At 40.7% G+C, this 26706-nt stretch overlaps 1 protein-coding gene across 4 annotated transcripts in view; it reads right to left on the bottom strand.

Annotated features, from left to right (window-relative positions):
- LOC308411152 (nuclear GTPase SLIP-GC-like) overlaps positions 1-25598 on the bottom strand; it is a 31670-nt gene extending 6072 nt beyond the window's left edge. For 2 of the 4 annotated variants that reach the window (XM_080904922.1, XM_080904923.1), the window contains exons 1-11: positions 24075-24348; positions 23868-23949; positions 23590-23702; positions 22240-22278; positions 21924-21948; positions 21688-21768; positions 20346-20433; positions 5073-5289; positions 4737-4952; positions 3157-3363; positions 2889-3064 (exon numbers count right to left, since the gene is read on the bottom strand). In XM_080904922.1, the coding sequence (XP_080761048.1) occupies positions 2889-3064; positions 3157-3363; positions 4737-4952; positions 5073-5289; positions 20346-20433; positions 21688-21768; positions 21924-21948; positions 22240-22278; positions 23590-23702; positions 23868-23949; positions 24075-24230 (1400 nt within the window). In that variant the 5' untranslated portion in view covers positions 24231-24348. Of the gene's footprint in view, positions 1-2888; positions 3065-3156; positions 3364-4736; positions 4953-5072; positions 5290-20345; positions 20434-21687; positions 21769-21923; positions 21949-22239; positions 22279-23589; positions 23703-23867; positions 23950-24074; positions 24349-24811 lie in introns of those variants that run through there. The other 2 variants (XM_080904920.1, XM_080904921.1) reach the window with 2 other exon arrangements.
- Positions 25599-26706: the final 1108 nt, after the last annotated feature.

Below are 26706 nucleotides of genomic sequence, written 5' to 3'. Positions count from 1 at the left end.
TTTTTCAGCCATCGTTATCTGATCCTATATTTCGAGATTGGCATGATAGGGGCATAACATGTTTCAATGATCTGTTTTTTGACAATACCTTTGCATCTTTTGCTCAGCTTTCTGATAAATTTAATCTCCCACGTACACATCTTTTCAGATATCTGCAGATCAGACATTTCCTCCAATCTCAGATTCCAAACTTCCCGGTAGCACCAGCTGCAAGCCCAGGGGATATGCTCGTTACCCTAGATCCAACACGAAAAGGATTTATCTCTCTTATGTATGACAGGCTGGTGAGCCTGAATGGTTCTTCGATAGATGGGATTAAAATGGCCTGGGAACGAGATTCAAATCAATCATTGTCTGTGGATAGATGGGACTAGGGATGGGTATCGAAACCCGGTTCTTGTTGAGAACCGGTTCCCACTGTTTCAATTCCTTGGAATTGTTTGCCGTTTTTGCAAACGATTCCCTTATCGATTCCAGTCGCCCCGAATGACGTCACCACGTTATGGAGCGTCATTTACCTGGCAGGAAACATGGCGCCTAACGCTCAAAAGTTTGGTTATACTTTACGAGAATGGATGACAAAAGGGCAACTTGCAATACTTGCAAAGTAGATATTTCATTTAAGGGAGGAAACACTACGAATATGCAAAACACACGATGACCTTAAATGAATGCCGTGTTTTAAATTCCGCTCCGGACTCGTGAATCTCAACGCAGCAGCAGCGGTAATGTTTGCATGTCCTCTCCCGTTAATGCGGCAGGTAAATAATCAACTAACAGTGCATATTATGTTAGTACGATCTGCCTTATTACAAAACCTGCCATTACTGTGCGCTGCATTTAGGTGACCATGATGAAAGAGACAGACAGAGTCTGGCTGGCTCAGATGCTGGCAGTTGTCGCTGCAGTCTACTGGTAGCGTCTCCTTTCAGGCCAGGATAGACGAATGTCACTGAGCAGTGACTAAGTTTGTGATCAAAGGCTTGCACCCATTTGCCACAGCAGATGCCCCGATTTTCAGTAAGTGAATGTGTTTAATTGTAGGCAGGGACATTAGTGGATATTCTTGTGTAATTGCTAAAGAATAATTTATGTTATACTTTGTTATTGCTACAGAAGAATATTTATTTTATTATTTTACATTTACAATTTTTTTTCCTGGGGACCCTGTGGCACTCCATTGAAGAGCCATAGGCTGTGGATCTCTTAAGATCTCACTGTTGGGTTTGTAAGGCCATGTTACTCCTAAATTTCTATCTTGTTCAAAGAGAAGATATATAATCGACCTTAGTGTTCTCCTTTTTTAAAAAGAATCGATAAGAGAATTGATAAAGAATCAAATCGTTAAACAGAATCGAAAATGGAATCGGAATCGTGAAAATCTTATCAATACTCATCCCTACATGTGACTTAATACTCAAGTTAGTGAACTCCACATCCCTATGTGCCCGCCACTGTCTTTTACAATTTAAGGTTGTGCATAGGTTCCATCTCTCCAAAGTCAAACTATCTCGTATGTATCCAAATGTTGACCCCACTTGTGATAAGTGTGGGAGTGCGGAGGCTTCCCTTATCCATATGTTCTGGACGTGCCCTAGCCTTGAAGGATTCTGGAGAGATATATTTCAAACTTTGTCCCTAATTCTTGGACACCATATGGATCCTAATCCATTAGTTGCGCTTTTTGGCACCACTGGGAAGGCTGATGCACGGTTGACCTCATCACAGCATTGCATGCTCTCCTTCGCCTCCCTTGTAGCTAGACGTGCAATCCCACTTAGATGGAGGAGTGCCCCTTTGCCCACCCAGGCTCAATGGCTGAGGGACCTTATGTACTATCTGAGCCTTGAAAAGATCCGGTATGCGATTAGCAATAACAGCGGTAAGTTTTACAAGGTGTGGGGGCAATTCCTGAAATACTTTTCCAGCCTCCAGGTTGCGAACCCGACTTCCAGCATTATAGGTATGGGCAGGGGGTAAACTGATAAAACCAATTATAAGACATGTGAGTGTGTCATTAATCTGTATTCTAGTATTTCAGTTCAAACAGTCACTGTGAAACTTACTTGTTTGCTGTTTAACAATTCTTTAACAATTAACAAATCTGATTTTCTTTGCTGCTTCAAATGAATAAAAATATCTTTGAGAAAAAAAAAACTGGCTGTGGCAATGTTTCTCTGCCTGATGGTGGTGGTTCTCCAGTTTGTTGCATTCTAGTTTTAAATGTCTGGTCTGGGTAATATCCTCTCATACTCCTACTTTCTAACCTGGGTTGTCAGAGCCTCTCACCAAAATATTTACTGCCAGTCATTGCATACTCTCCCCCAGACCACCACCTTAGGGTGGTGCTCTCCACTAATTCACCAGTTCATTGCTTATATTTGTTTCATTGAAAATAAACCTATTGAGCTTCAATTGTGCGAGTCTGCCTCGCAGGTCCAGTCATTTATGATGATATGACTTTATTTGTTAAACGTATTTATTTTGATTGTTTAAAAAACAAACAAACTCGCAAATATCAGAGATTGGTAGCATTTATTCTAAAGCACTTGGAGAAAGGCCAGCATGTTTATTTGGATCGTGATGTCACCACACACTGACATGTTTACATATAAATGTTTTTTTTTGTCACAGCAAATACTTTAACTTTGTTGCTAAAGGACAGTGTAAATTCCCCTGCCTGTCCCACTCTCCACTACCCCCCCTCTTTGTTACTCTGTCCACCATCTTCAGTAAACTTTATATGATTGTATCTGCCTCTGAGACTCATTTTGACCCAAATGTTCTGCATTCATTACAACAAAGACTCAACTCTGTGTTTCATTCTAGCCTGGGTTTATCTTACATGAAAACACTGTGTAGTTGATCAGCATGCAAAATTTACTTACAGATCATCAGAATCATCAAGAAGATCAGACTTGGTGCAGATAAAGTGAATTTGCTGACATTCGCCACCATTTCCAATCAGACTACTGACACTTTCCAGGATCCCCCAGGCTGCTTTCTCTGATGCTGCTCGATTAATTTCAGTCACAATCCACACAGTAGAACAATCTCCAACTATCTGAAAGGAGAATAACATGTCTCAGTGCTTAATAGAAAGATGACTGTTTACAGACAACACAGTATAAGCAAAGAGCAGTAAATGTGAATTACCCCTTTCCACATCTGATCTCTGCTCTTGTTACAGTCACCATTTCCAGGAAGGTCCACAAGTGTGACATGCTGGAGAAAAGGATTGTTTGGCACCCTGACAGTCACACACTTCACTAGTGGCCAAAACCACTTTTTTCCTTCATTGCCTTCTCCTTGTTTTGAATCACTTCTTGTGTACTTGACACATTTTGCAGAAAGTTCATTAGCCTGCAATAAATAAAAAAAGCAGTGCAGTTTAATTTCAATCCTCACAAAAAGTGCTTTACAAAAACCATTAAAAAGTCAGTGACATAAAAATTCAGGTCATGTGAAATCCTTTTTAGAACAATCAACCATTTTATAGTTTCAAGAAAGTGCCTAATTATTATTCAAAACCAAAATTTAAATAAATTTTTATGATTTATTTAAAAGTTTTTATTCTGTATTTAAAATCACACTAAGTACACTCTTGGTCTCAAACAGTTAGTATTACTATTGGCAGAAACTACTTGATCTGTGTATTTTGCAGTTGTCCACCACTTTGGGACATTAATAAGCTACTTTAGGGTGCTCCCTTATTTACAAGGGATCACTACAGCGGATAACTTGGCATGTTTTGACTGTCAGGGTTTTACACCACTTTATGCCATTCCTGACACAACCGACTGTCAGGCACTGATTTACTAAAGTTTGTGGCCACTTTGTTGACTTTGCTCAGCAGTGAATTTCTACAGAGCGATTTAAAAAGGGTAAGTAGGTTAAAACAAGGAACTGATCACTGTCGTGTGAAGAGGTAAAGGTTCTTACTGCGATTTAAAAAGATAAATAAATCATGCTCTACATCAGTGTTTCCCAACCTTTTGGAGCCACGGCACATATTTCACATCAGATAAATCACACGGCACACCACCAAAGAAAAAAAGACAAAATAACATATTGATAATTTTTCCGCGTACCAGGTATAGCAGTTTGTCTCCAATATACCTTTTTAGCTTTCTTCTGACCACTACTCATGCTAGGGCCTTCATCTGGGTCACAATTTTCTCCAGGACCCAGGTCAGATTTACTACTTTTTCTTTTCAAATATTTATCTGTTGTTATTACGTGCTACGTCGTCTCAATCACAGCATGACTATTGTGTAATTTCTTCTTCTTCATTTTTACTAGCAGTTGGTAACCCGTTTAATTAGAGCAGGTAGTTGTCTTCCACGGCACACCTGATCATTTCTCAGAGTGGTTGGGAAACACTGCTCTACATAATGGACCTGGACCAGTCTTGGGATCTGTTAACCACAGTTATTACAAGAACAGATTTTTTTTCTGGATATGTGATCATCTAAATGTGATTATGGGATCTCAGTAAGATCTGTTTCGTTGGGATCACTGGATCTGTTTTCAGTGTTTTATGTTTTTTAGACTTTTGAATCTATGCTGCATTCTGTTTTCAGAAGTGAGATATGTTTCCATAACTCTTTTGTTAATTTGGTCAGTTCCCTTTTGTGTCCAGGTTGTCCTGGTTTCACCTGTGTGCATTTCCCAGCATCCCCAGTGTGTAGTCTATCATGGCTGTCTGTTATAGTAGTAATATGAGTTTGTCTTACTGATTCACATCTCAAAATCTTCCGCCTGGATTGGAGAAATTCTGGAATTTCTTTGAAATATTTGCGGTCCATGAGGTTTTCAAAGGACTTTTCCCATTCTTCTCCATACAGTGCCGACAGCTTTTCAACAGCATCATGATAATCATCGTCTTCCTTTTTCTGATTTTTATTATTGTCAAGAAACTGACGAAATGACCACAACTCTTCTTTCCACTCCTACAAAAATAGATGACATACCATTTATTGAGGTATGTACCCAACCTTAAACCCCAAGAACTGCAGTGTAACACATGATTTAGCTTCAAAAACAAATCAAACTTTGAGAACTCATTTTACCTCCTTTGCGATGAACTCAATTTCTGCCTCATACTTTAAGCTACCTCTGTTAGCTTCCACTTTGATCATGACTGAGGTGCAGGCACTGACACTTCCTGAAGGTAAAAGATTCTTCTCTTTGATGATGGCATTTATCAAAGAGCTCTTTCCAGCCCCAGTTTTACCAAAGACACCAACCAGCTCCCTCTTGTCTGTCTCCAAATCACTGATCTTTTTCCTGTTGATCAAGATTTTAAATATAGTTAATTTGTTTTAAAAAAGAGAGTTTAAAAGAGAGTTATAATCATGGTAGTGATTGATAGGTTTGTAGCATAAACCTATTCGCTGGAACGTTAAGACAATATAATTACACTGCTAAGCAAGACACAAATAGGCAAAGTTCTTCATGTTACTCGTGCACGGGAGAGAACCGGACAACCGCTTGACTCCAGTTGGTCTCGTCCGTTTTCCCGTATCACTGTCCTTTTATTGAGGTTACATGAATATGCATAAGTTCATTAACATATGACGTCTACATACACAAAGAGTACCTTGCCTGTGTGTGTGTGTGTGTGTGTGTGTGTGTGTGTGTGTGTGTGTGTGTGTGTGTGTGTGTGTGTGTGTGTGTGTGTGTGTGTGTGTGTGTGTGTGGACTGCTGATCAAAGGGTCAAACATCCTTGGTCAGGAAGAGGGTAGCCTCCCCCTCACCCTAGATGGTTCATCCTAGATAACACGGTGAGGAAGTCCTGCAGTTCATCTAAACAAAGAGCACTTAGACTAGAACAGACGCAACTACGTTAATCCTACCATAAAATAATAAGACACGGTATGACCTCTCATGCTCCCAAAGTGCTGTCTAATACACACAAAGTTTGCAGACTATCAAGGATCAAAACCTCTACCAATCTACAACTAATTACAAAACTCTAAGCATATATAAGTAAATATTTCTAAGCATAAATGACAATCAACAATACAAACTCTAACATTCCCCCGTTTTTGACCTTTATGCTAGAAAGTTCCCAGTTATGCATACCTCATGTCTGACAGTTTCAATGCAAACATTTTTTTTACTCAGCATATGTCAAATCACCCTAAATTACTGAAAAGGTACACAGTTTAATAAATGTATTAGCAGTTATCCCATTCATTGAGCTCATCTCATGGCAAACTGCATCTTACGAGCAAACAAAGAAATTGTTAATTTAATAGTGAAAATAAGAAGATAACATTTTCAAAAACATCTCAGCTTAGTAATGCTTCCTCCAGGTGTGCACATCACATGCCTCTCTGCAGAGTGGTTTGAGTTCTGCAGGGCGTCATGAATGTCTCTTCCAGTTGTTTCCATCGTTGTCCATAGGACCAGAGTCCTAATGTATGTAGAATAAACATTCAAACATACCAGTTGGTTTTGTTGTTTGTCAACATGGTTCTCAGCTATTTCCAAAGCTGCAGACCTCTCAGCACTCTAGTTTTATGGCCTCCCTTTACCTCACTTCAGGCCTTCGTCCTGTGAGGGGGATATTTATGACTCCTTCATTGTCCTTCATTGTCCATACTCTGCAGAAAACACCTCTGTGGAAAGGGTGCAGGGTTGTCTTACTGCTATTATGATCCCAGCAGCCTTCAGAGTGTCATCGTATGCACAGTACAGTGGCACAGCGTTAGGTGATGTTCATAGGAAACTGCTGTTATCACCACCATAGCTTCTGGTTCCTGTGCTTTTCACAGAATCATGATGTCATCCTCGAACTCCTTCTACGCTGTCGATGGAGCTTGGCACGCTCCTCATCCCCTGAGTGTTTATGTTCCAACGCTGCTGAAGGTTTAAGGCAGAGCACGTCGTACACCTTAGTCGTCTTCCTCAGCGTCAATATTGAATCTTTCATTTTATTTAAAATCTCCTGGAAACTCAGTAGCACAGCTCTCTGTGTGATGTCTGCTGTGCTGAAGATGATCTCTGATCCTCCTGAAGCCTCTCTCCTGGCCTCAGCTCCCATCTTGTGGACGATCCTCTCCTCTATTTTGCAGGCAGTTTCATGGTCCTTGCTGTGGCTCCAAGGTCTGATCTCATGATGGGCCCCAACCAGCTTGATCTTTGACCTCAACCACTGCCTGGCTGTCAGCTATGCCTGGAATGGTTCACGCTTCTCACTGGGTCTCTGAAGATTTCTCAGGAGATTACTGCTGCACCTGTATTTCCTTGCTAAGAAGAAAAACTTCTATTTGGAGAGCATGTCAACAATCATCAAACCACATTCTCTAGTTCAGTGAACTTCACTTATAGGCCATCAAAGCCTCATCTGAACATGGGTGCACCACTTGCATAGGTTTAATATTTGTAAATAAAACGGCTAATCACACAAATCACTGCAACAATAATAAAAAACATTGTTTAATGTTAATCCTTGGACTCCACCTCTTGACGCATGGACATTCCCATGTGTCAACTCACCAAACCTGGATCCCTGTCTTAAAGAAAAAGATTAGCTAGATCATGTCCCAGGCAACATCAGGGCATCTCCTCTGGAGTAGCTCCGTAACCCTGCAATAAAAGATGTTAGCGTGTGTTGCATATTAAGTTTGCTTAACACCTGGCTCTCCCAGGAGCCTGCATACACACCATCACGGCCTGGAAAGCAAAATCTGGAAGTGAAATCAAACTTCATACCTGTAAACAATTGTATCATAAGAGTAATAAGCATTCAACATCAGCAAGACAAGTGTCATGTGCAGGTTTTCTCAAATCAGTAACTACAACTATTACCCTAATTCACCTCAGACATGGATTATCCCATGTACTCTGTTAACATTAATGTAATCAGGACTTCCGGTTTATGTGACTATGGCGTAGGTCGCACCGAGCGTAGCTCCTGCAGAGTCTAGTTATTATCTAGCATTTCCAGGCACTTTTTGACGGGTTTTTTCTTTTTGTATAGTTCCGAGACAAGACTGTTTTTGCCTTTTGTGTTTACAATGTCGCGTAAGGTTAATAAGAGCGCAAGCACCTCTCAGCCGAACTTGCGGCCTGCTGCTAACACTGCATCCCCGCCTCGTGGTAAAACTTCGCCACGGCCTGGGTCACCCGACACGCCGCTCGTCGATACGGAAAAATTCACGAAGGCTGAACTCCTCTCTGAACTTCGTGAAGAAATTTCATCACTGTTTAAAAAGGAACTGACGGCAGCGTTTGCGGAGAATCTCACGTCTATCAGGTCCGACATACAGCAACTAAAAACGGACCTTTCCTCAGATATAACTACCATGCGGCAGGAATTCGCTGGCCTCAGGAGCACGGTTACGGGGATGGAGCAGTCTCTCTCCACATGTACAGATGATATTGTCCACCTCCAAGCCAAAGTTGATGCGATGTCAAAGGAGTTGGCCAAATTGGAGAATAAATGCGAGGATTTGGAGTCCAGGTCTCGCCGCAATAATATACGCATTGTTGGTGTGCCAGAGGAGAACGTCCTGTCCGCTACAGATGTGTCCGTGCTGTTGATGGAGGCATTTCAGCTTGGGAAGGAGCCGCTTGTAGACAGAGCCCACCGAACTTTGGCCCCCAAACCTAACACCGGTGAACGTCCCCGTGCTGTGGTTGTGAGGCTGCACTATTACGCGGACTGTGCTAGGATTCTCCAGAAGGCCAGGGAGCTGCAGAGAGTGCAGATAAATAATATGACCATTTCTGTGTTCCCCGACCACACCGCTAAGACAGCGCGGGCCCGTGCGGCTTTCAATGAGGTCCGTCGCCAGCTTCGCGGCATCCAGGGAGTCCGATTTGGGATCCTCTATCCGGCAAGACTACGGATCACTTATCAAGGAATGCAGCGCGACTTCGTCTCGCCAGATGAGGCCAAGGAATATATTAAGACAATAACCACAAGATAAAAGATATAGCAGGACAATGTTTGTCTGTTTGAAATAGCGTATGATCCTAATCCAAACATCATTGTGGTAAGCTAAGTTTGTTACTCTGCCAAACACTTGTTTTGTTTTACCTGTCTAATAGTAAAATATAATTGGGTTATTTTTATTTTATTTGTGCCTTTTAATCTATTGAGAAAAGACTCTGTTGGAGCTTTGGTTTGACACGGTTCGTTTCGTAGTCGGGAGCGTTTTTGTTCAGATTGCTCCGGGTGGGAGCGTGCACTGCCGTCTCCGTCGTTTGGGGATGGGGGCTTTTGCTGTGCAGGGGGGAGGCGGGTGGGTGTGTTTGACGTGTTATTATTATTTTTATTCTGAAGCTGTACTTTTGTTGTTGTGGGTTTGCGTTGTGTGTTTGTGTGAGTGTGTTTTTCCCACTTGTTCTTTCTTTGGGGGTGAAGAAATAAGTATTTTCTCTTTTGTCTTTCTGCAATGATCAGCACTTCAGGTCAGTCCTTAGGCAATAGTGGTATTAGATTTTTAACTTGGAATGTCAAAGGTATGAATAGCCCAATTAAACGATCTAAAATATTTACGCATCTTAAACGTTTAAAGAGTGATGTAATGTTTTTGCAAGAGACCCATTTGCGAGATCGGGATCATCTTAGGCTCAGGTGCCCATGGGTGGGTCATACTTTCCATTCAATGTTTAATTCAAAAGCCAGGGGGGTGGCGATCTTAATAAACAGAAGGGTACAGTTTACAGCCTCTGAGATTAAAGCTGACAAAAACGGGAGGTATTTGGTTGTTGTAGGCACCATGTACAATGTACCCGTCCTCTTAGTCAATGTGTATGCGCCAAATTTTGATAATCCAGGTTTTACAGATGCACTTTTGAGTAGTCTCCCTTCCCTTGATACTCATCTTTTGATATTGGGTGGTGACCTAAACTGTGTTATTGATCCTGCCTTAGATCGTTCGAATCCTCGGACCCTGACCCAATCCTCTATGTCCAAGTCTATTTCTGAGTTTATGTCTCAGAATGGTTTTGTAGATCCCTGGAGGTTTTCTAACCCTACTGCCAGAGCGTACTCTTTCTTTTCTCAGGTACATCAGTCCTTTTCGCGGATTGATTATTTTTTTGTGGACGGTTCCCTTATTCCAAAAGTACTGTCATCTACATATCATCCTATTGTCATTTCCGATCACGCACCACTTAGCGTTGACATCAAGCTCATAGCCCAGTCCTCTTTTTCCTCACCCTGGAGATTTAACTCTTTGTTGCTTTCGGATGAGGGGTTTGTTACCTTTATCAAATCCGCAATTGATGAATTTATGGTGTTTAACGACAGCAATACTGTTACGAGGTCATTGCTTTGGGAATCTCTTAAGGCATATGTGCGTGGGCAAATAATTTCTTTCTCTGCCCATTCCACTAAAAGCCACAAAGCCAAACTTCAAACTTTGACTACACAAATTTGTGACATAGATAGACAGGTTGTTGACAGTCCCACTCCCGATTTGCATAAAAGACGACTTGACTTGCAGACTGAATTTGATTTACTTTCTACGGCAGATGCTGAACGTCTTTTACTTCGTGCGCGTGCGACTTATTATGAATATGGTGATAAGCCCAGAAGGCTTTTGGCCCATCAGTTAAAACGTCAGGCCTCGTCTCGATTAATTTCCCAGATTAAAGATGCGGCAGGCAACTCGGTCTCTGATTCAAAGGAAGTAAACGAGGTGTTTAAGACGTACTATTCCTCCCTATATGAATCTGAATCTGCTGCTGACGCCTCAGAGATGGATTCTTTTTTTAACGGTCTTACAATGCCCACTGTCGATCCTGTTATAGCTGAACAATTAGATGCCTCTCTTAGGCTGGATGAAATTGTGCATGCAATCAAGACCATGCACAATGGTAAGGCACCAGGACCTGACGGGTTTTCAGTTGAATTTTTAAAAACTTTTATAGACAAGTTAGCCCCACTACTTCTTTCAGTGTATAATGAATCTTTTGAACGTGGTCTATTGCCCCCTACATTGTCTCAAGCACTAATTACTGTTCTCTTAAAGAAGGGTAAGGATCCTACGTCTTGCACCTCGTATAGGCCTATTTCACTGCTGAATGTTGATGTTAAAGTCTTGGCTAAAATTTTAGCAATTCGCCTTGAAAAGGTTCTTCCTACTATTATTTCAGATGAACAGAATGGCTTTATTAAAGGCCGCCAGCTGTTCTTTAATGTCCGCACGCTTTTGAATGTCATTCTTTCCCAACACTCAACCACTAATCCAGAAGTAGTTATCTCACTTGATGCTGAGAAAGCTTTCGATCGTGTAGAGTGGAGCTTTCTCTTTGCGGTCTTGCAAAGATTTGGTTTCAAGGACAGATTCATTTCATGGATTCGACTGTTGTACAGGGCACCCCAAGCCAGTGTCTATACAAATGGTGTTTCCTCTGGCTACTTCTCATTGTCACGCGGGACGAGACAGGGTTGCCCCCTGTCCCCCCTACTTTTTGCTATTGTAATTGAACCCCTATCTGTAGCTTTGAAGGCCCTTCCTCATTTTCGTGGTATTTCCCGGTCAGGCCTTGACGTAAAATTGTCTTTATATGCAGATGACCTGCTTCTATATGTTTCTGATCCCTTATCTAGCATACCATCGATTGTGTCTCTACTAAACAAGTTCGGCTCTCTGTCAGGTTACAAAATAAATCTTCTTAAAAGTGAATGTTTCCCCATAAATTCTTTAAGTCTTACACTTAAACAATCTGACATTCCTTTTAGACTTAGCCCTGCTGGCTTTAAATATTTGGGAGTTAACATGACTCGTACTTTGTCTTCTCTATACTCTTCCAATTTCTCCCCTTTAATGACTCAAATTCAATCAGATTTTCAGAGATGGAAATCGCTACCTTTGTCCCTAATTGGTCGGATCAATGCTGTAAAGATGAACATTTTGCCTCGATTGTTATTTCTGTTTCAGAGTATTCCTATATTTTTACCTAAAGCTTTTTTCAAAAAGTTAGACCAGCTAGTTACATCGTTTTTGTGGGGAGGGAAACACCCCAGGGTGAGGAAATCATTATTACAGAGACTGACATTTGATGGTGGTCTTGCCTTGCCTAACTTTTTATTTTACTATTGGTCCTCTCATGTTCACAAATTGACCCATTGGCTTGAATCTCAAGACCTGCTGTGGTGCAAACTGGAACGCCTGTCGTGCACTTCCTCATCCTTAGAAGCTTTATTATTCTCTCCACTACCACTTAAGCCTTCTCATTTCACCCAAAATCCCGTGGTACAGTCTAGTCTAAGGGTCTGGTCACAATTCAGGAGTCATTTTAAGTACATCTCTGCGTCAGTACACATGCCCATCACGCAGAACCATCTGTTTACTCCTGGCCTCATTGATGGTACCTATGTACAGTGGAAGCGTCATGGTATTAATACATTTAAGGATCTCTATAAAGATGGCACTTTCTTAACTTTTTTAGACCTGTGTTCAGAAGCAAATCTTCCGGCTACCAATCTATTCCGTTATTTTCAGGCACGGCATTGCACTTCTGCTCTCTTCCCCTCCTACCCTCTTCTCCCAAATGTCCAACCATGGGAGGAATTCTTATCCCTTAAACCCAATAAGAAGTCAATTATATCTTTAATATATAAACAACTTATGGATTTAAATGTCCATTCCGTTGCTAAAATTAGGGGGGCTTGGGAGCAGGAGTTAGGAATAATTTTTTCGGATCAGCAATGGGAGAAAGCAGTATCCAATGTCCGTTATAGTACGTCCTGTGCCAGGTTACAACTCATCCAGTTCAAGGTGTTGTACAGGGTTTACTATTCAAAGTCTCGTCTGTCTGAGATTTACCCACAAGTGATGGATCAGTGTGAGAGATGTCATGCCACCCCATGTGACCTAGGCCATATGTTCTTTCTGTGCCCAAGACTCCATGGCTTCTGGAGTCAGTATTCAGTTATTCTTTCCAAAGCTCTTGGGACCCAAATCTGCATGGACCCTTTTCTAGCTGTTTTTGGGCTTCCAGTCAACACTGGTCTAACCGACCCTACACACTTCAAAATATTAGCCTTTACATCACTTTTGGCTAGACGTTGCATCTTACTCCTTTGGAAATCTTCAAAGCCACCTTCAGTTTCTTTTTGGTTTAGAGATGTGATGTCATCTCTTAAATTGCAAAAGATAGGCCTTGTGGCGAAGGGCAAATACAGAGAATTTTATTCTATCTGGGGCCCCTTCGTGGACTATTGCAAGTCATTAAACGCTCTACCAGCTGATTAATATCATGTCTCTTCCCCCCCCCCTTTTTTTTTTTTTTTTTTCTCTTTCCCCCCTTTTGGGGTTTGTGTTTGTTTTGGGTTTCTTATTAGGTTTTGTTTTGTTTGTTTACTTAAGCGTGTGTGTAGGTGTGCCTGTGTGTGTGTGTTATTGTGTCTGTTCATGTAAGAAAAACTAAAAAATATGTGAGGGGAACAGATTGTGTTGTCATTGTAAACTACTGTACACTTGTCTCTCAATAAAAATATTAAAAAAAAAAAAAAACATTAATGTAATCAGTGACTTCTCTTAAGCAAAGTCACTCCACTCATATATTATTATTATGGGTTCAAAAGTGGCCAGCAAATGAGCCCATAATAAACTATTCCATAAATACCGTAATCTCTTATTTGTTTTACCCATGTCACTTGTCCGCTTCAGCTGAATCTACTACAGCATTCTCAAAGAAACAAACATTAGCAATACACATTGACTGTGGTCAGACGGAGGTCAGACACAGGTCAACGGATTCTAGGGGTGCCATAAAAACACCATAAAGTTAACACTCGCTGTGGAAAGAAGTAACACCAGTTCTCAACACAGGAAATTTCACACAGGTTATTCACATTATCAAAGTAACCTTCACATTTTCCCATCAACACAATGCAACAGCATCACCACTCACAACCTGTAAACACAGTTTTCCTCACACATAAACCCAGAAATCCTGTAGTAGGAAAAAACATCAACCAGTTGTCCTGGTATAAATCGCATCATCAATTCACATGAAGAACTGGCATGCTGTAAGAAAAGAAAATGCAAATATTAGCGCTTGCGCAGGCGTATGCATACTTTGTCACAGATATCTCTGTGAGCAACTCAAGCCTATGAATAACACACCTGATAAATGCACAGACACAGAAAATGGCATTTAAAAGGTTAAATCATCATGCAACCTCGAGTGTTGCTGTCATCTTTCTGCTCCTGTAAAAGGAAACACATGGGTTCATCTGCACCTTTGTCAGGTGGGGGTTAACTTCACACAATCATGTTCAGTCAGTCAGTTATTTTAAAAGTCTTACTCATTCACTCAGTGGTTCCTTCTTTTGCTAATTGTGGAAATTATCATCGCATTCGTTTCCACGCTCAGCAAAACGACGTTATTTCAAAAAGAAAAATAATTTAGACTGGATTTCCTCGTTGAATCCTTTTTGGGGGGGACTCTCATTTCCTAATTGTCCCAAATAAGTGGCTTCCTCCTGAACCCATTTTAAATGTGGAGAAACTCACTTGCAACAATTTTCTTGACGACGTGTAACGCTTTTAATTCCCGACTTGCAGATCTGCTCAAAGAAAAGAAATTCACAAGCAAAAATCAGTGCTTGTTCAAAAATGAAAAATAAAAAATAACAGAGATTATCAAACCAAACTCTCAGTGCACTGTGAAAGTATCAAAATAAAAAGGCCTTGTTAAGTCATGACACAAACTCCTCATCATCTTCACAACAGGAGAAGAATCATCAGCTAGATTCACTCCAAACCAACCATCAACTGCACAACACACAACATAACCCTAATGTCATATTAGCTATGAGTTTAATCACCCGGTCTGTGCTCTTCACTCATTTAGGCCACAGATCTATTTTATTCAATTTTCCTTTTTCCCTTCATCATAAAACATGTGACATGCTGTCATGCACTTCACAAAACAGTCTGTTCTGACGTATTCAGAGTTGTGTATCTAAATACAGGATTCACTCGCACATCAAAGCAGGAAACTCAGTGTTTTAGAGTCTCTACTCAACACACAACAACTCCAACACATCTCATTCACTCGTGCTAGAATTCAGTCACCTTTCATTAATCTAAAACCGATCAACTAATTTGCATATCAGCTATTAACCCACTAAGTTGACAGGACGACAGAAAAGCATGTTCAAAATAGTATCACAAAAGACAATTTCCCTCATACAGTAAATTACTTATGCTGCCTCAATCAAGCAGGAAGCTTCTCCCAATTTACCATTTTAACAACTAAATTTATTGTCTGATCACTGGTTGGTCAAACCAGGATCTTTTTTCTCACAAAAGTTAAATTGTTGTCCTGCAACTTGGAGAGTCAATTTTTTTTCTTTAGGATAAATTCAGCATTTGATAACAAGTGTCTGCTAAATTGACACTATTGTAACACTGATGAAAGATAACAAGCTAATTTTCATTACATGTGTTTGTGTTATTAGGCAGGTCTAATGCATGTCTGTGGAGCTGCATCTCCAGCAGAGCATGTTCTTAAAGCTGCCTTTCCTACACACTTCTCTGCTATTATTTAATCATTTCTTAACTAATGTGCTATGAGTCTTCATGAGTCATTTTGTGTTTGGAATTGTTAGTAGGGTTAATGCATGTTCTGCTTGTGTGTGTGTGATTCTGTATATGTTTCTATTTTCGCAATGTTTCAGACTCCGTCTCAATTTTCCAACTTAAGCAGTCAGTTTTCTTTTCCCCAGGTTTGCTAACCCAAATTTTGATTTCCCACATTAAATAATTCCTATGTGTTCTCACCTAGTCTTCTCACTCTGTTGTCCTCTCCCACTTCAACAGTCCAACAGCCGGCAGTTCTCCTTCAGCTTTGTCCTGTGTCCCACTGTCTCTTCTTGCCATTTTACTCCACAGGTGGCAAATGTCAAACTCCAACTGTTCAGTTCTCCTCAAACGTTTTCTTCACATGCACAGTGAAGTCACAGCCACTCTCACTATTGTCCTCTGATGCGGTTGACTTCGTGCTAGTGGCTGAAGTGCTGCTGCTGCTGCCTTCCTGGGCGACTTCTTAGCAGCTGCTGCCGGTTTCTTGGCTTTGGCCGCGGCGGGCTTCTTGGCTTTGCTCTCAGTAGCCTTGTTCATCTTGAAGGATCCGGAGGTCCTGGTGCCCTTGGTCTGCACCAGAGTGCCCTTCGCCACCAGACTCTTGATGGCGGTCTTGACACGGGCCTTGTTCTTGTCCACATCGTAGCCTCCGGCAGCCAGAGCCTTCTTGAGAGCGGCCACGGACAGGCCGTTGCGCTCCTTGGAAGCGGCCACGGCTTTCACAATCAGCTCGCCCACGCTGAGGCCGACCTTCTTGGGCTTGGAAGTCATCGTCTTCTTCTTCTTGGCCTGAACCTCGGCGCAGGGCGCAGGGCGTGTTTATGATGGAGCCTTTCCCACCACAGCGCTGGCACGTTGAACGCATCATGAAGGGTCCATTTCTTTCATGTCGCTAGCCAGCATGCTAGCTGCATGTGGCTTGCCCGAGTCACTCAGTCCTTTTTGAGCATTTCAACATGCTGCCACCGCAGACCCTGGCCTCAGATCCAGCAAGTTTAGCGCGCTGATCTCCAAAAAAGTCCCGAAGGCCAGAAAGACGTCAAATAAGTGTCTCGTGCTGAGAACTCAAACAAAAACTCCTCTTCACGCTGCCATCTTGCTCGCCCCTCCGTGAAATTCAACCAATCAGACAGGAAGATGGGTTTGCTTTCTTCTTCTGCTGCTGTTTATCCACATTGCTGCTGCTTTGCTGGGACTTTTTGTGCTCAGGACTTGCTGCTGTCTCTTTATCATGTTATTGCTTTGGAGCTGCATTCCTTATCTTCAGGGAGGAGTGAGCTCGCTTGTGAGGTTGAGAAACACATGGCACTGTAAATAAGTCAGCCAGAAACTTGTTTCCAATGACGTTAAACTATAACTTTCTTCCGACCGCTGCATGTGGAAAATTGATTCAGGTCTGCTTTTCACCTGAAAGTGACAAACTAAGACATTTCATTATTATCATCACTGCTTAATCAACACACATCTCTCTCTCTCTCTCTCTGTCTGTGTTTGTGTGAACAATCCTTTCTTAAAAGCAGAAAATGACATTGTAGTTGTTTTTCGGCTGATCAACACAAAACCTTTTTCCTATGATTATTTCTCTTCGTCTACAATGTAGTAATTTGTCTCTTTTTCACTCTTTTTTTTTTCTTCACAATAGCTGGTGGTCTGCAAAATCACTGCTCTCACTCACAATCAGAGGCAATCACTTTTGCACAGTGCACAAAAACACTGTGATGTCAGACACATTCACACTCACTTTTTCATCTGCATAAATAAACCATATGGCTGGAGATATGTGCCATGGTGATCCATAAGCATGATCACCAGTTTATTTAATTATTTTTAATCCAACAAAACAAATAAACAAAAACATGATGCTGATGCTACACACACACACGAGTCAAGGTGCAGAAAAACTGCTCATGGAAACGCTGCACACTCTCTGTTTCCCTCTCTTTGAGTAGTTCTCAGACAGCTCTTGATCTGATAATGTGTAGCTTGCTCATCAGCTCAAAAAACAAAAACAAAACTGCAACGCGACATCACACAGTAGTTGCATGCTCTGCCCACAGTGGCAAAGTCTTACACTTACATATTCAACTCAGCTTCTCCATCATGTACTTTTAGATGTTTCATACAGGGTTGAGCATATTAGTTGTTTTCACAGATGTGCTCTATATCTCAACAATGGCTCATAACAAGACGACAGTCTTCCACACAGGTCAAGTGCCTCTATGCACTTCATTAGTTTAAATATTCACCTATATCACTTCACCTCACATGTCATTGTACTGAATTTAAGCAACCACAAGCTTAATGTAGGTTACTTTTAACAACTATCCACCTCAATTACGTCTATGGTCTGGCACACAGGCTGTTGTCGATCAGGGCAAGCTAAAGAGTTAACATTTTGTGTCAGCTGCCAGGAGCAAAGTCCAGCACAAATGTCTTTCTCCCTCTAACTCACTCTTGGTTGCTTAGAAACCCATGATAACAACAACAGTCGGTGTCACAGACCACGTGTTCTGCTCCGCACACACTCACACAACAACAACAACAAAAACGACGACGACAACAATGACAACAACACAAAATAGGCCTACTCCGGACTCACACCGGACCGCTCGGGACCCTGACCCAGTTGTGGGACGCTCACCCACTCGCGCGACAAAACCCAATGAAGGGACGCTCGGGACACACACCCAGGGCGATTTCAAAACCGGACACTCACCGGACGCTTGGGACCCTTGGGCGATTTAACCAAAACTTCTTTTTCGGGACACTAACCCAGTTATCGCTCCACAAAGCAGCGAACTTCTCAACGCCTCACAAAATGGCGGAGACTGCACAACGACACGGTTATAGAGTCGGCCTCTTTAAACTTACTTGGCGTTGCTTAGCGTGTAATATCAGCCTGAATCCCGCCGATCGCCATTCATCGAGGAGAAAGACAGACAGCGAATCCACAGGAACTTCCTGGCTGACATCAGTCTTTCGGCATGTCCCTCCCCCCCCACGGTGAATGCGATCCCAGGGAACCGGCACCGAAGGACCAATTAATGATAGGTTTGTAGCATAAACCTATTCGCTGGAACGTTAAGACAATATAATTACACTGCTAAGCAAGACACAAATAGGCAAAGTTCTTCATGTTACTCGTGCACGGGAGAGAACCGGACAACCGCTTGACTCCAGTTGGTCTCGTCCGTTTTCCCGTATCACTGTCCTTTTATTGAGGTTACATGAATATGCATAAGTTCATTAACATATGACGTCTACATACACAAAGAGTACCTTGCCTGTGTGTGTGTGTGTGTGTGTGTGTGTGTGTGTGTGTGTGTGTGTGTGTGTGTGTGGACTGCTGATCAAAGGGTCAAACATCCTTGGTCAGGAAGAGGGTAGCCTCCCCCTCACCCTAGATGGTTCATCCTAGATAACACGGTGAGGAAGTCCTGCAGTTCATCTAAACAAAGAGCACTTAGACTAGAACAGACGCAACTACGTTAATCCTACCATAAAATAATAAGACACGGTATGACCTCTCATGCTCCCAAAGTGCTGTCTAATACACACAAAGTTTGCAGACTATCAAGGATCAAAACCTCTACCAATCTACAACTAATTACAAAACTCTAAGCATATATAAGTAAATATTTCTAAGCATAAATGACAATCAACAATACAAACTCTAACAGTGATTTTCCAATCAATTATCACTATACATTTCAGTTTTATACACTTGTTCCACTAATTGTTTACTGTATGTTGTTTTGATCTAATAAATAATGATATAAAGTGCCTTGAGGCGACTGCTGTTGTGATTTTGCGCTATATAAATAAAATTTAACTGAATTGAATTGAATTGATCCACACCTTCCTTTTTGTGTCAGTTAAAGTGAAAATGTTTCCCCCAAGAATGGGTAAATACCAGGAACAGGGAAAAAAAATGTAGCTAAGTCACCAAAACTTCCTAAAAATATCCGTCTTTGTTGGTCTTAACTTGGATAGTTTTAGTTTACTACTGAATCATGAATGAATGAATCTTTGTCACTTGCAATTGCCTGTATTGAAAATTGGACCTTGCTGACCGTAAATACAATACACAAACATCACATTGAGGAGACAGGTCAGACTAAGTGGCATAAAGGAAAAACAGTGAAATGTATAACATAAAAAGGGCAGTCGAGGAGAAAAAAACAAACTCTGCTCATACTGGTCCCCAAAAGGGAATCAGTATGAGAAGAAAACAAAAATTCCATAGCACAAAAGAAGCACGGATATTTTCCCACCTTAACACCATGACAAACAAGACAAGCAACAGGCGGGGAATAGGCCAATGTGCACAGCTGCATCTGGGACGCCGCGATCGTGCATCCGAAGCTGAGCCGCTGTCCACATTGGATGGGAGGCATTGGGTTCGGGGAAGGGTGGGGGGTGAGTGCATATCAGTGGCAGTGTACGTGTGTGCATGCGTGTGAGAATATGTGTCCTGTGTTCAGCCTGAGAAAGTGTCCTTTCTCCCAGTTAGGCAAAAATCAACAGTCTGCAGCCTACGCAGGTGGCCTTGCGGAATCGGGCAAGAGAGTCAGTGAGTTATCGTTTCTCAGGGAAGAACTGTTTTGTTCTTGTCGGCATCGGCCTTTAAGCATCCAGCTGGCACCGTCGTGTGTGTATGTGTGGGGGGGTTAGCCTCATGAAAGATGTTGGTTGTGTTGTTTTAGGACAAACAGACTGCATTTGACTTTTACAGTTGTTACATACATTACAAAATAGGAAAAAAAACCCTTAATACTCACTTTAAGAAATCACTGAGTTTGTCTTGCTTATTTAGTCTGGCATGTACAAATGTCATGATGCTTTTCACACCGGACAGTATGACTGGTTCTGTTGGCATAAAAGTAAAGAAGTATTTATAAGGAATTATAGACTAGAATAAACAGAAAATGTAAAATCTCATGTTAAAAAAACAAACAAAGCAAACCTGTGTGAATTAGAGTATATCAGGACCATAATGTGACCACTTACCAATTAACCCTAATATACCATGCATCATGTGACTGTTACATTTTGACAAAAGCCCAAAGAAAAAGTAATTTCTAGTAGGGCTGGGTATCGTCACTGATTTCTAGAATCGATTCAATTCCGATTCACAAGGTCCCGAATCGATTCGATCCACGATTCGATTTAATTCGATTCGATTCAATTCGATTTGAATCTGGGAAATTTTGACAGTCAGAAATATTATAATTCAGATCATTACATTTACATATTTTTGTATCTATAAAAAGGAAGCTGACACTCGCAAGACGTTATCAAAGGTGTGAGCGCCACAGCAGATGCCTTTGTGTCAAAGTAGCTGAAGATAAAACACAGAAAAACATGAAGGTGATTTTCCTGGCCTAGATTTTATAAAAATATTCTGCAGTACATAAAAACCAAAGAAAACCATTAATCAGCACATGAACATTACCTCTGAAAAAGTTTACATTTGTTCAGTATTGAACAGCAGAAATTAGGTTTTCTTTTCGGAAGTATATAAAACAAAAAAAAAACGTAGGCCGACAGCGCTGTAAACAACGGTAGACTTGTGCCTAACAAGCAAGCGAATAATGAAGTACAGAGAGAGAGAGAGAGAGAGCTGTGCATCATGGTGGAAGCAAAACAGTAAAAGTCAGAGTGAATTCATGACGATGTTTATGTGAAGCGTTTGGATCTTCTTTTGCTGCTGGTTCGGTCAATATTGTTTGGAGAGACATCAAACTAACAGCTTTATGATCAGCGCAAAAAGGGCGTGAACACAAAGCGCGGACCCGCCGACAGATCAGAATCAGCAAGCTGTCGGCTTTCAGCCCCGACTGTGAGAAAGGCGACATCTAACTGATTCTGATCTGCGGGTTGCGCTGTGTGTTTAAGTCTTTGTGCAGAATCCCTGTACCTGCTCTCATTTACTGTCTTAACTGTTTGGTGGTTGTTGAAAGTTTGTGAGATTTACGTTATCCAAGCCAGAATTGATTTTAATCGATGAATCGATTATAAAAACCCACCCCTAAGTTCTAGCATCAAAGATGTTGGACAAATTGTGCTGCACAGAGGTTTAACCCTTAAACTGTGACACTGTTTAGTAAGAAACGTAAATACCTTCAAATCCTGGCATAGACAGACGTTGTCGCTTAGCTGGTGACTGCAACCTGTCACTTTGAAGGTCTGATTTTCTCTTTCCTGATTGGATAAAAACAACAACAAAAAATAAGAAAAGAAAAACGTGTTTCTCTCAGTAAATCTATTCTTAGTAAAGTTATGTAGATTGCAAAAAATATTAGTGCCTTTAAAACAGAATAATATGAGATGCAATAAATACGATGCGTGTGTCTCACCTGTATCACTTGTGGATGGCAAGACCTGAGGATGAATATGAGTTATACAGGAAATTATTACTATTTGCATTGGTATTGCTCTTTAACAGCATTTAAAGGACACTAACATATAAGTTTTACAATCAACAAACTTAAATGCAGTTATTTTTTATTAACCAGCAGACTGATGAAAAATAAATTACAATAACCTTCTTCTTACTAAATATCAGTGATCCGACGAGATAGTTGTTTTACATAATTAAGTCCCAGTCCCAATGGAGCTTTACTTTGTCTCAGGCAGTTGGCTCATATGTCTGAAATTCAGTATAACCCTTACCTGAACCACATCAGCTGCTTCTTCATGCTCCTGTTCAGACTGCAGATAAAAAGTGCAAAGCAGTGTTTAATATTAAGCTCTTAAACATGTATTAAAATTGTATTTGTCGTATGGACATTCAATCTGAAGGAAAAAACTGTTTTAAACTGACTTGAAAAGAAATGACTGTTTCCTGATTTGAGTTTTGTTCTTCCTGCCACAATCAAAACAACTCAAATTATATTAGTTAAGAATTAATAAAATTACTCTACAAATAATTACTGCCAGTGAGATGCTGTCAAACACCAGTGGGTCGCTGGTGTTCGCTCTCTGCGGTAAACTATCACTTCTTGTTCCAAAACACAGTGATGCTTTTATGTAGCTTATCTGCGTAGCCAATTTAATTAAAAACTTAGAACTTATTTCAAGGTGTAATCTTCACACACTCTGTGTATTCACTCTGTGTATTCACTCACTGTGTCTTCAGTGGTTCACTAGCTTAGCTTGGCCATAGCCAACTCATTAGCAGCATGGCCTTTTCACCTGTCCCTCCTGCACTTTCCTGCTCATTGTGTCAGATGTTTAGTTACTCCTCAGCCTCCTTCAGCAATAATGATACTTGCAAAAAATGTAGCCTATCGGCAGCTCTGGAGGCCAGGATCACAGAATTGTAGACTCTGTTTCACACCCTTAAAAATCCCATAGCTATCCAGGCCTCTTTAGCCCGTGCAGCTAAAGGTAGCTTCCCAGAGGTTAGCTCCCTCTGGCAGATTGTCCTGAGCAGTCGGGGAAACAAGATGACTGGGTGATGATGAGGAGGAAGCATAGTATTAAACAGATGCCCCGGGCACATTGCTAACCCATTCATGTCTCTAACTGTTTTTCTCCAAATTGATGAGATACTGCTTACCTTAATGGGAGGTCACTAAAATTAATACTGTATGCCTAAAGGCAAAAGAAAGGAGTTTTACTTTGTCTCAGGCAGTTGGCTCATATGTCTGAAGTTCAGTATAATTCTTACCTGAACCAAATCAGCTGCTTCTTCATGCTCCTTTTCATGCTCCAGATAAAAAGTGCAAAGCCAAATATAATGAGGACTTAAACATGTACTAATTTTTTTTATTTTTCGTATAGATACAGATAGATATAGATAAAGATAGAAAATCTCAAGGCAACAAAATAGTTTGTAACTTTGTGTTTTGTTTTTCCTGTACAATCAAAACATTGTAAATCCATATTAGTAAACATTTAACAAAAATTACACTGCATAATATTACTGCCAGCACATTTTTCAATATCCAGATAATTCTAACAAAAATTCAGCGCTGTACACTAAAATAACAATGATTGTTTTAAAAAAAATGTAATTACCTTTAACAGCTTGAGGTTCTTCTTGAATCTCATTCTTGGTCCAGCTTTTGTGATCAAATTCTCAATTTCTCGATCATCAAGCTCACAAATAATTCCTGCATCAATTTCTTGATCTGTAATTAAAAATAAAGTTGCAGAGATCAAGATTATTCTTAACTTGTTTCAGGAATACTAAATAAATGAAAAAGCTATGGGCACAGATCTGAGCTGTTTTACAGTTTACAGATCTAATCAGGATCAATATCTGTACCCATCACAGATTCACGTTAATACTTTACCTTTAAATTTCTCCACCCACTCACTTAGCCCCCATTCAACCAGTTTGGTTCTTACGAAATCATCCATGACCAAGAAATGAAACTGTAAGATAAAATGCAATATTTAACCAGACAATACTGCTTTAAAGATTAGATATTGTGACAAACGTCTCCATTAATGCAATCAGAGACACTGATATTAAATTCAGATTAAAAGTTCAAACTCACATTTTGTTGAAAGTAATGCTGGAAAAGGCTGCTGAGGGAGATGTGAAGTAAGCAGTGAGACACAAACAGGGAACAGGCGGGAAGAAAGAAATCGAGCAAAAAGCAAAGTCCACAAACTGGAACTGTGTGGCTCAGACTGCACAATTGCAACTGCATCTATACATAAAATAGAAATGTAAATCCAACATGAGTAAAGTGAGCGCAGGGAAAAGCAGAACTGAGAAAAGCAGGAAGTAGAGATATGTTTGCTCAGCGTAGATGGGAGTGGCTGGCAGACAGGTAACAACCTGCCTCGGAGAAAGTGGGTTTTTGTTGTTGTTTAAAATAAATCAAAGGGATTAAAGTTTTCAAATATTATAGGTTAAAACAAGACAAAAACACAGTTTTATGTATACTTAAAGTACACAGGAAGTCAAAACATTAAAAAAAAGAAGAAAAAACACTTTCAGCGGTTCCCTTTTTCAGAAGAGCTCATAACAACAGACAGCTTCATATGTTAGTAATTTGTGCAGCTAATCAGGATCAAAGCAGGGATCTTTCACTTCTCGGGCAAACAGAAAATATCTATATTATGGAGCCACTAACGTTAGGCAAAGTTGCCTTACTAAATTAAGGTACTTAGATTAAAAATATCACCATAGTTTTTATTATATGCTGCCACATGTTGGCTATGTACGAATAACAAAGGTGTGAGACAATGTTGGGTGAACACTTTGTAAAAAATTCTTAATTCTTACTATTCCAGTCAGTCCAATTCAGTTCAATTCAATTTCATTTGTAGAGCCCCAAATCACGACAACAGTTGCCTCAGGGCTCTTGGTATTGTAAGGTAGTGTCAGGGCTCTGTGTGCGGGCAGGCGGAGATGAGGATCCAAATGCAGGACTCGGAAAACAGAACGCAACTCAAAACCTCAGCTTTATTGCTGGCACGAAAACAAAACATGACGTGAACACTGAGAACAAAAACACACAGGCATAATCTGAGGGTATGACGTGACACTGAGCAAGGGCAAACACAGGGCTAATATACACAGGGAAGTAATCAGGGAATGGAAAACAGGAGGGAGACACAGCTGGGAGAGATAGGGGCTAACGAGATAGGGGGAGCGAAGCTGGACACACTGACTTAAGACACAAACCTTCAAAATAAAACAGGAAACAACAAAAGGACGCAGATTGAGAAACACGGACTTTACACGGGCAGAACTAAACCTAAACCAGAATAAGCTGGAACATACTAAATAATCATCATCATCATTATAATCATCATCATACAATAGATCAAGAAAATAACCAAAAATACAAAATCAAACCAAAACATGAAATCTCAAAATACTGGGTCAAAACTGACCCAGAACCGTGACAGGTAGACCCTACAACAATACATACAGAGAAAAACCCAACAATCTTATGACCCTCTATGAGTAAATAGAGATAGTGTCTGTCTCCCGAATCCAAACTGGAAGCTGGTTCCACACAAGAGGGGCCTGAAAACTGAAGGCTCTCCCTCCCATTCTACTTTAAATACTCTAGGAACAACAAGTAAGCTTGCAGTGGGAGAGCAAAGTGCTCTAATAGTGCTCTAATATGGTACTACAAGGTCATTAAGATAAGATGGGGCCTGATTATTTAAGACCTTGTATGTGAGGAGCAGGATTTTGAATTCAATTCTGGATTTAACAGGAAGCCAATGAAGGGAAGCCAAAACAGGAGAAATATGCTCTCTCTTTCTAGTCCCTGTCAGTACTCTGGCTGGAGCGTTTTGGATTAACTGAAGGCTTTTTGGGGAGTTTTTAGGACATCCTGATAATAATGAATTACAGTAGTCGAGCCTGGAAGTAATAAATGCATGAACTAGTTTTTCAGCGTCACTCTGAGACAGGATATTTCTAGTTTTAGAGATGTTGCACAAATGGAAGAACGCAGTCCTACATATTTGTTTAATATGTGCATTGAAAGACATATCCTGGTCAAAAATGACTCCAAGGTTCCTCACAGTGTTACTGGAGGCCAAGGCAATGCCATCCAGAGTAAAAATCTGGTTAGATACCATATTTCTTAGATATTCAGGGCTGAATCTAACAACCTCAGTTTTATCACAAATCTTTACTACCATCTTTAATCCTCACAAATACTAAGAAAAATATAAATTGTCAATGTTATCTGTCAAAGTTGACAGCCCAGCAACACACAACAAATAACATGCAACTGTTAAGTTTGACTTGCTGAATTATGCAGAGTGATAAAACTGAGCTTATGACCACTGTAATGAATGACTGAAGCTTTTCCCAAACTTCTCAATGTGAAATTTTACAGAGAGGGAGAGAAACAACAGAATGGGATTCACAGAGCAAACCACATTTGGTAAGACGAAGGAAGGGGGTGTAACACATGTCCAAATTGTTAAATCATCTTCAGGCCTGGATGAGCCCATCCTCCTTTCTCTCATTCCTCCCAAAATCAGTCTTAGGAATCTACATTAGAGTAGGTTAATTACATAAGTCGAATTCAAGGGCTTTTATTAAGTGATGATTATTATTAGTTGATTTTTCCTTTGCTCCTGCTAAATTTCTTTAATTTAATATTCTGCGTTCAAAAAGTCTTAATTGTAGACATTGGTCTTTTAACCCTT

The sequence above is a fragment of the Rhamphochromis sp. 'chilingali' genome, assembly GCF_963969265.1.
Source record: "Rhamphochromis sp. 'chilingali' genome assembly, chromosome: 15".
Classification (NCBI taxonomy): domain Eukaryota; kingdom Metazoa; phylum Chordata; class Actinopteri; order Cichliformes; family Cichlidae; genus Rhamphochromis; species Rhamphochromis sp. 'chilingali'.
This window is presented reverse-complemented; position numbering and strand designations above follow the sequence as displayed.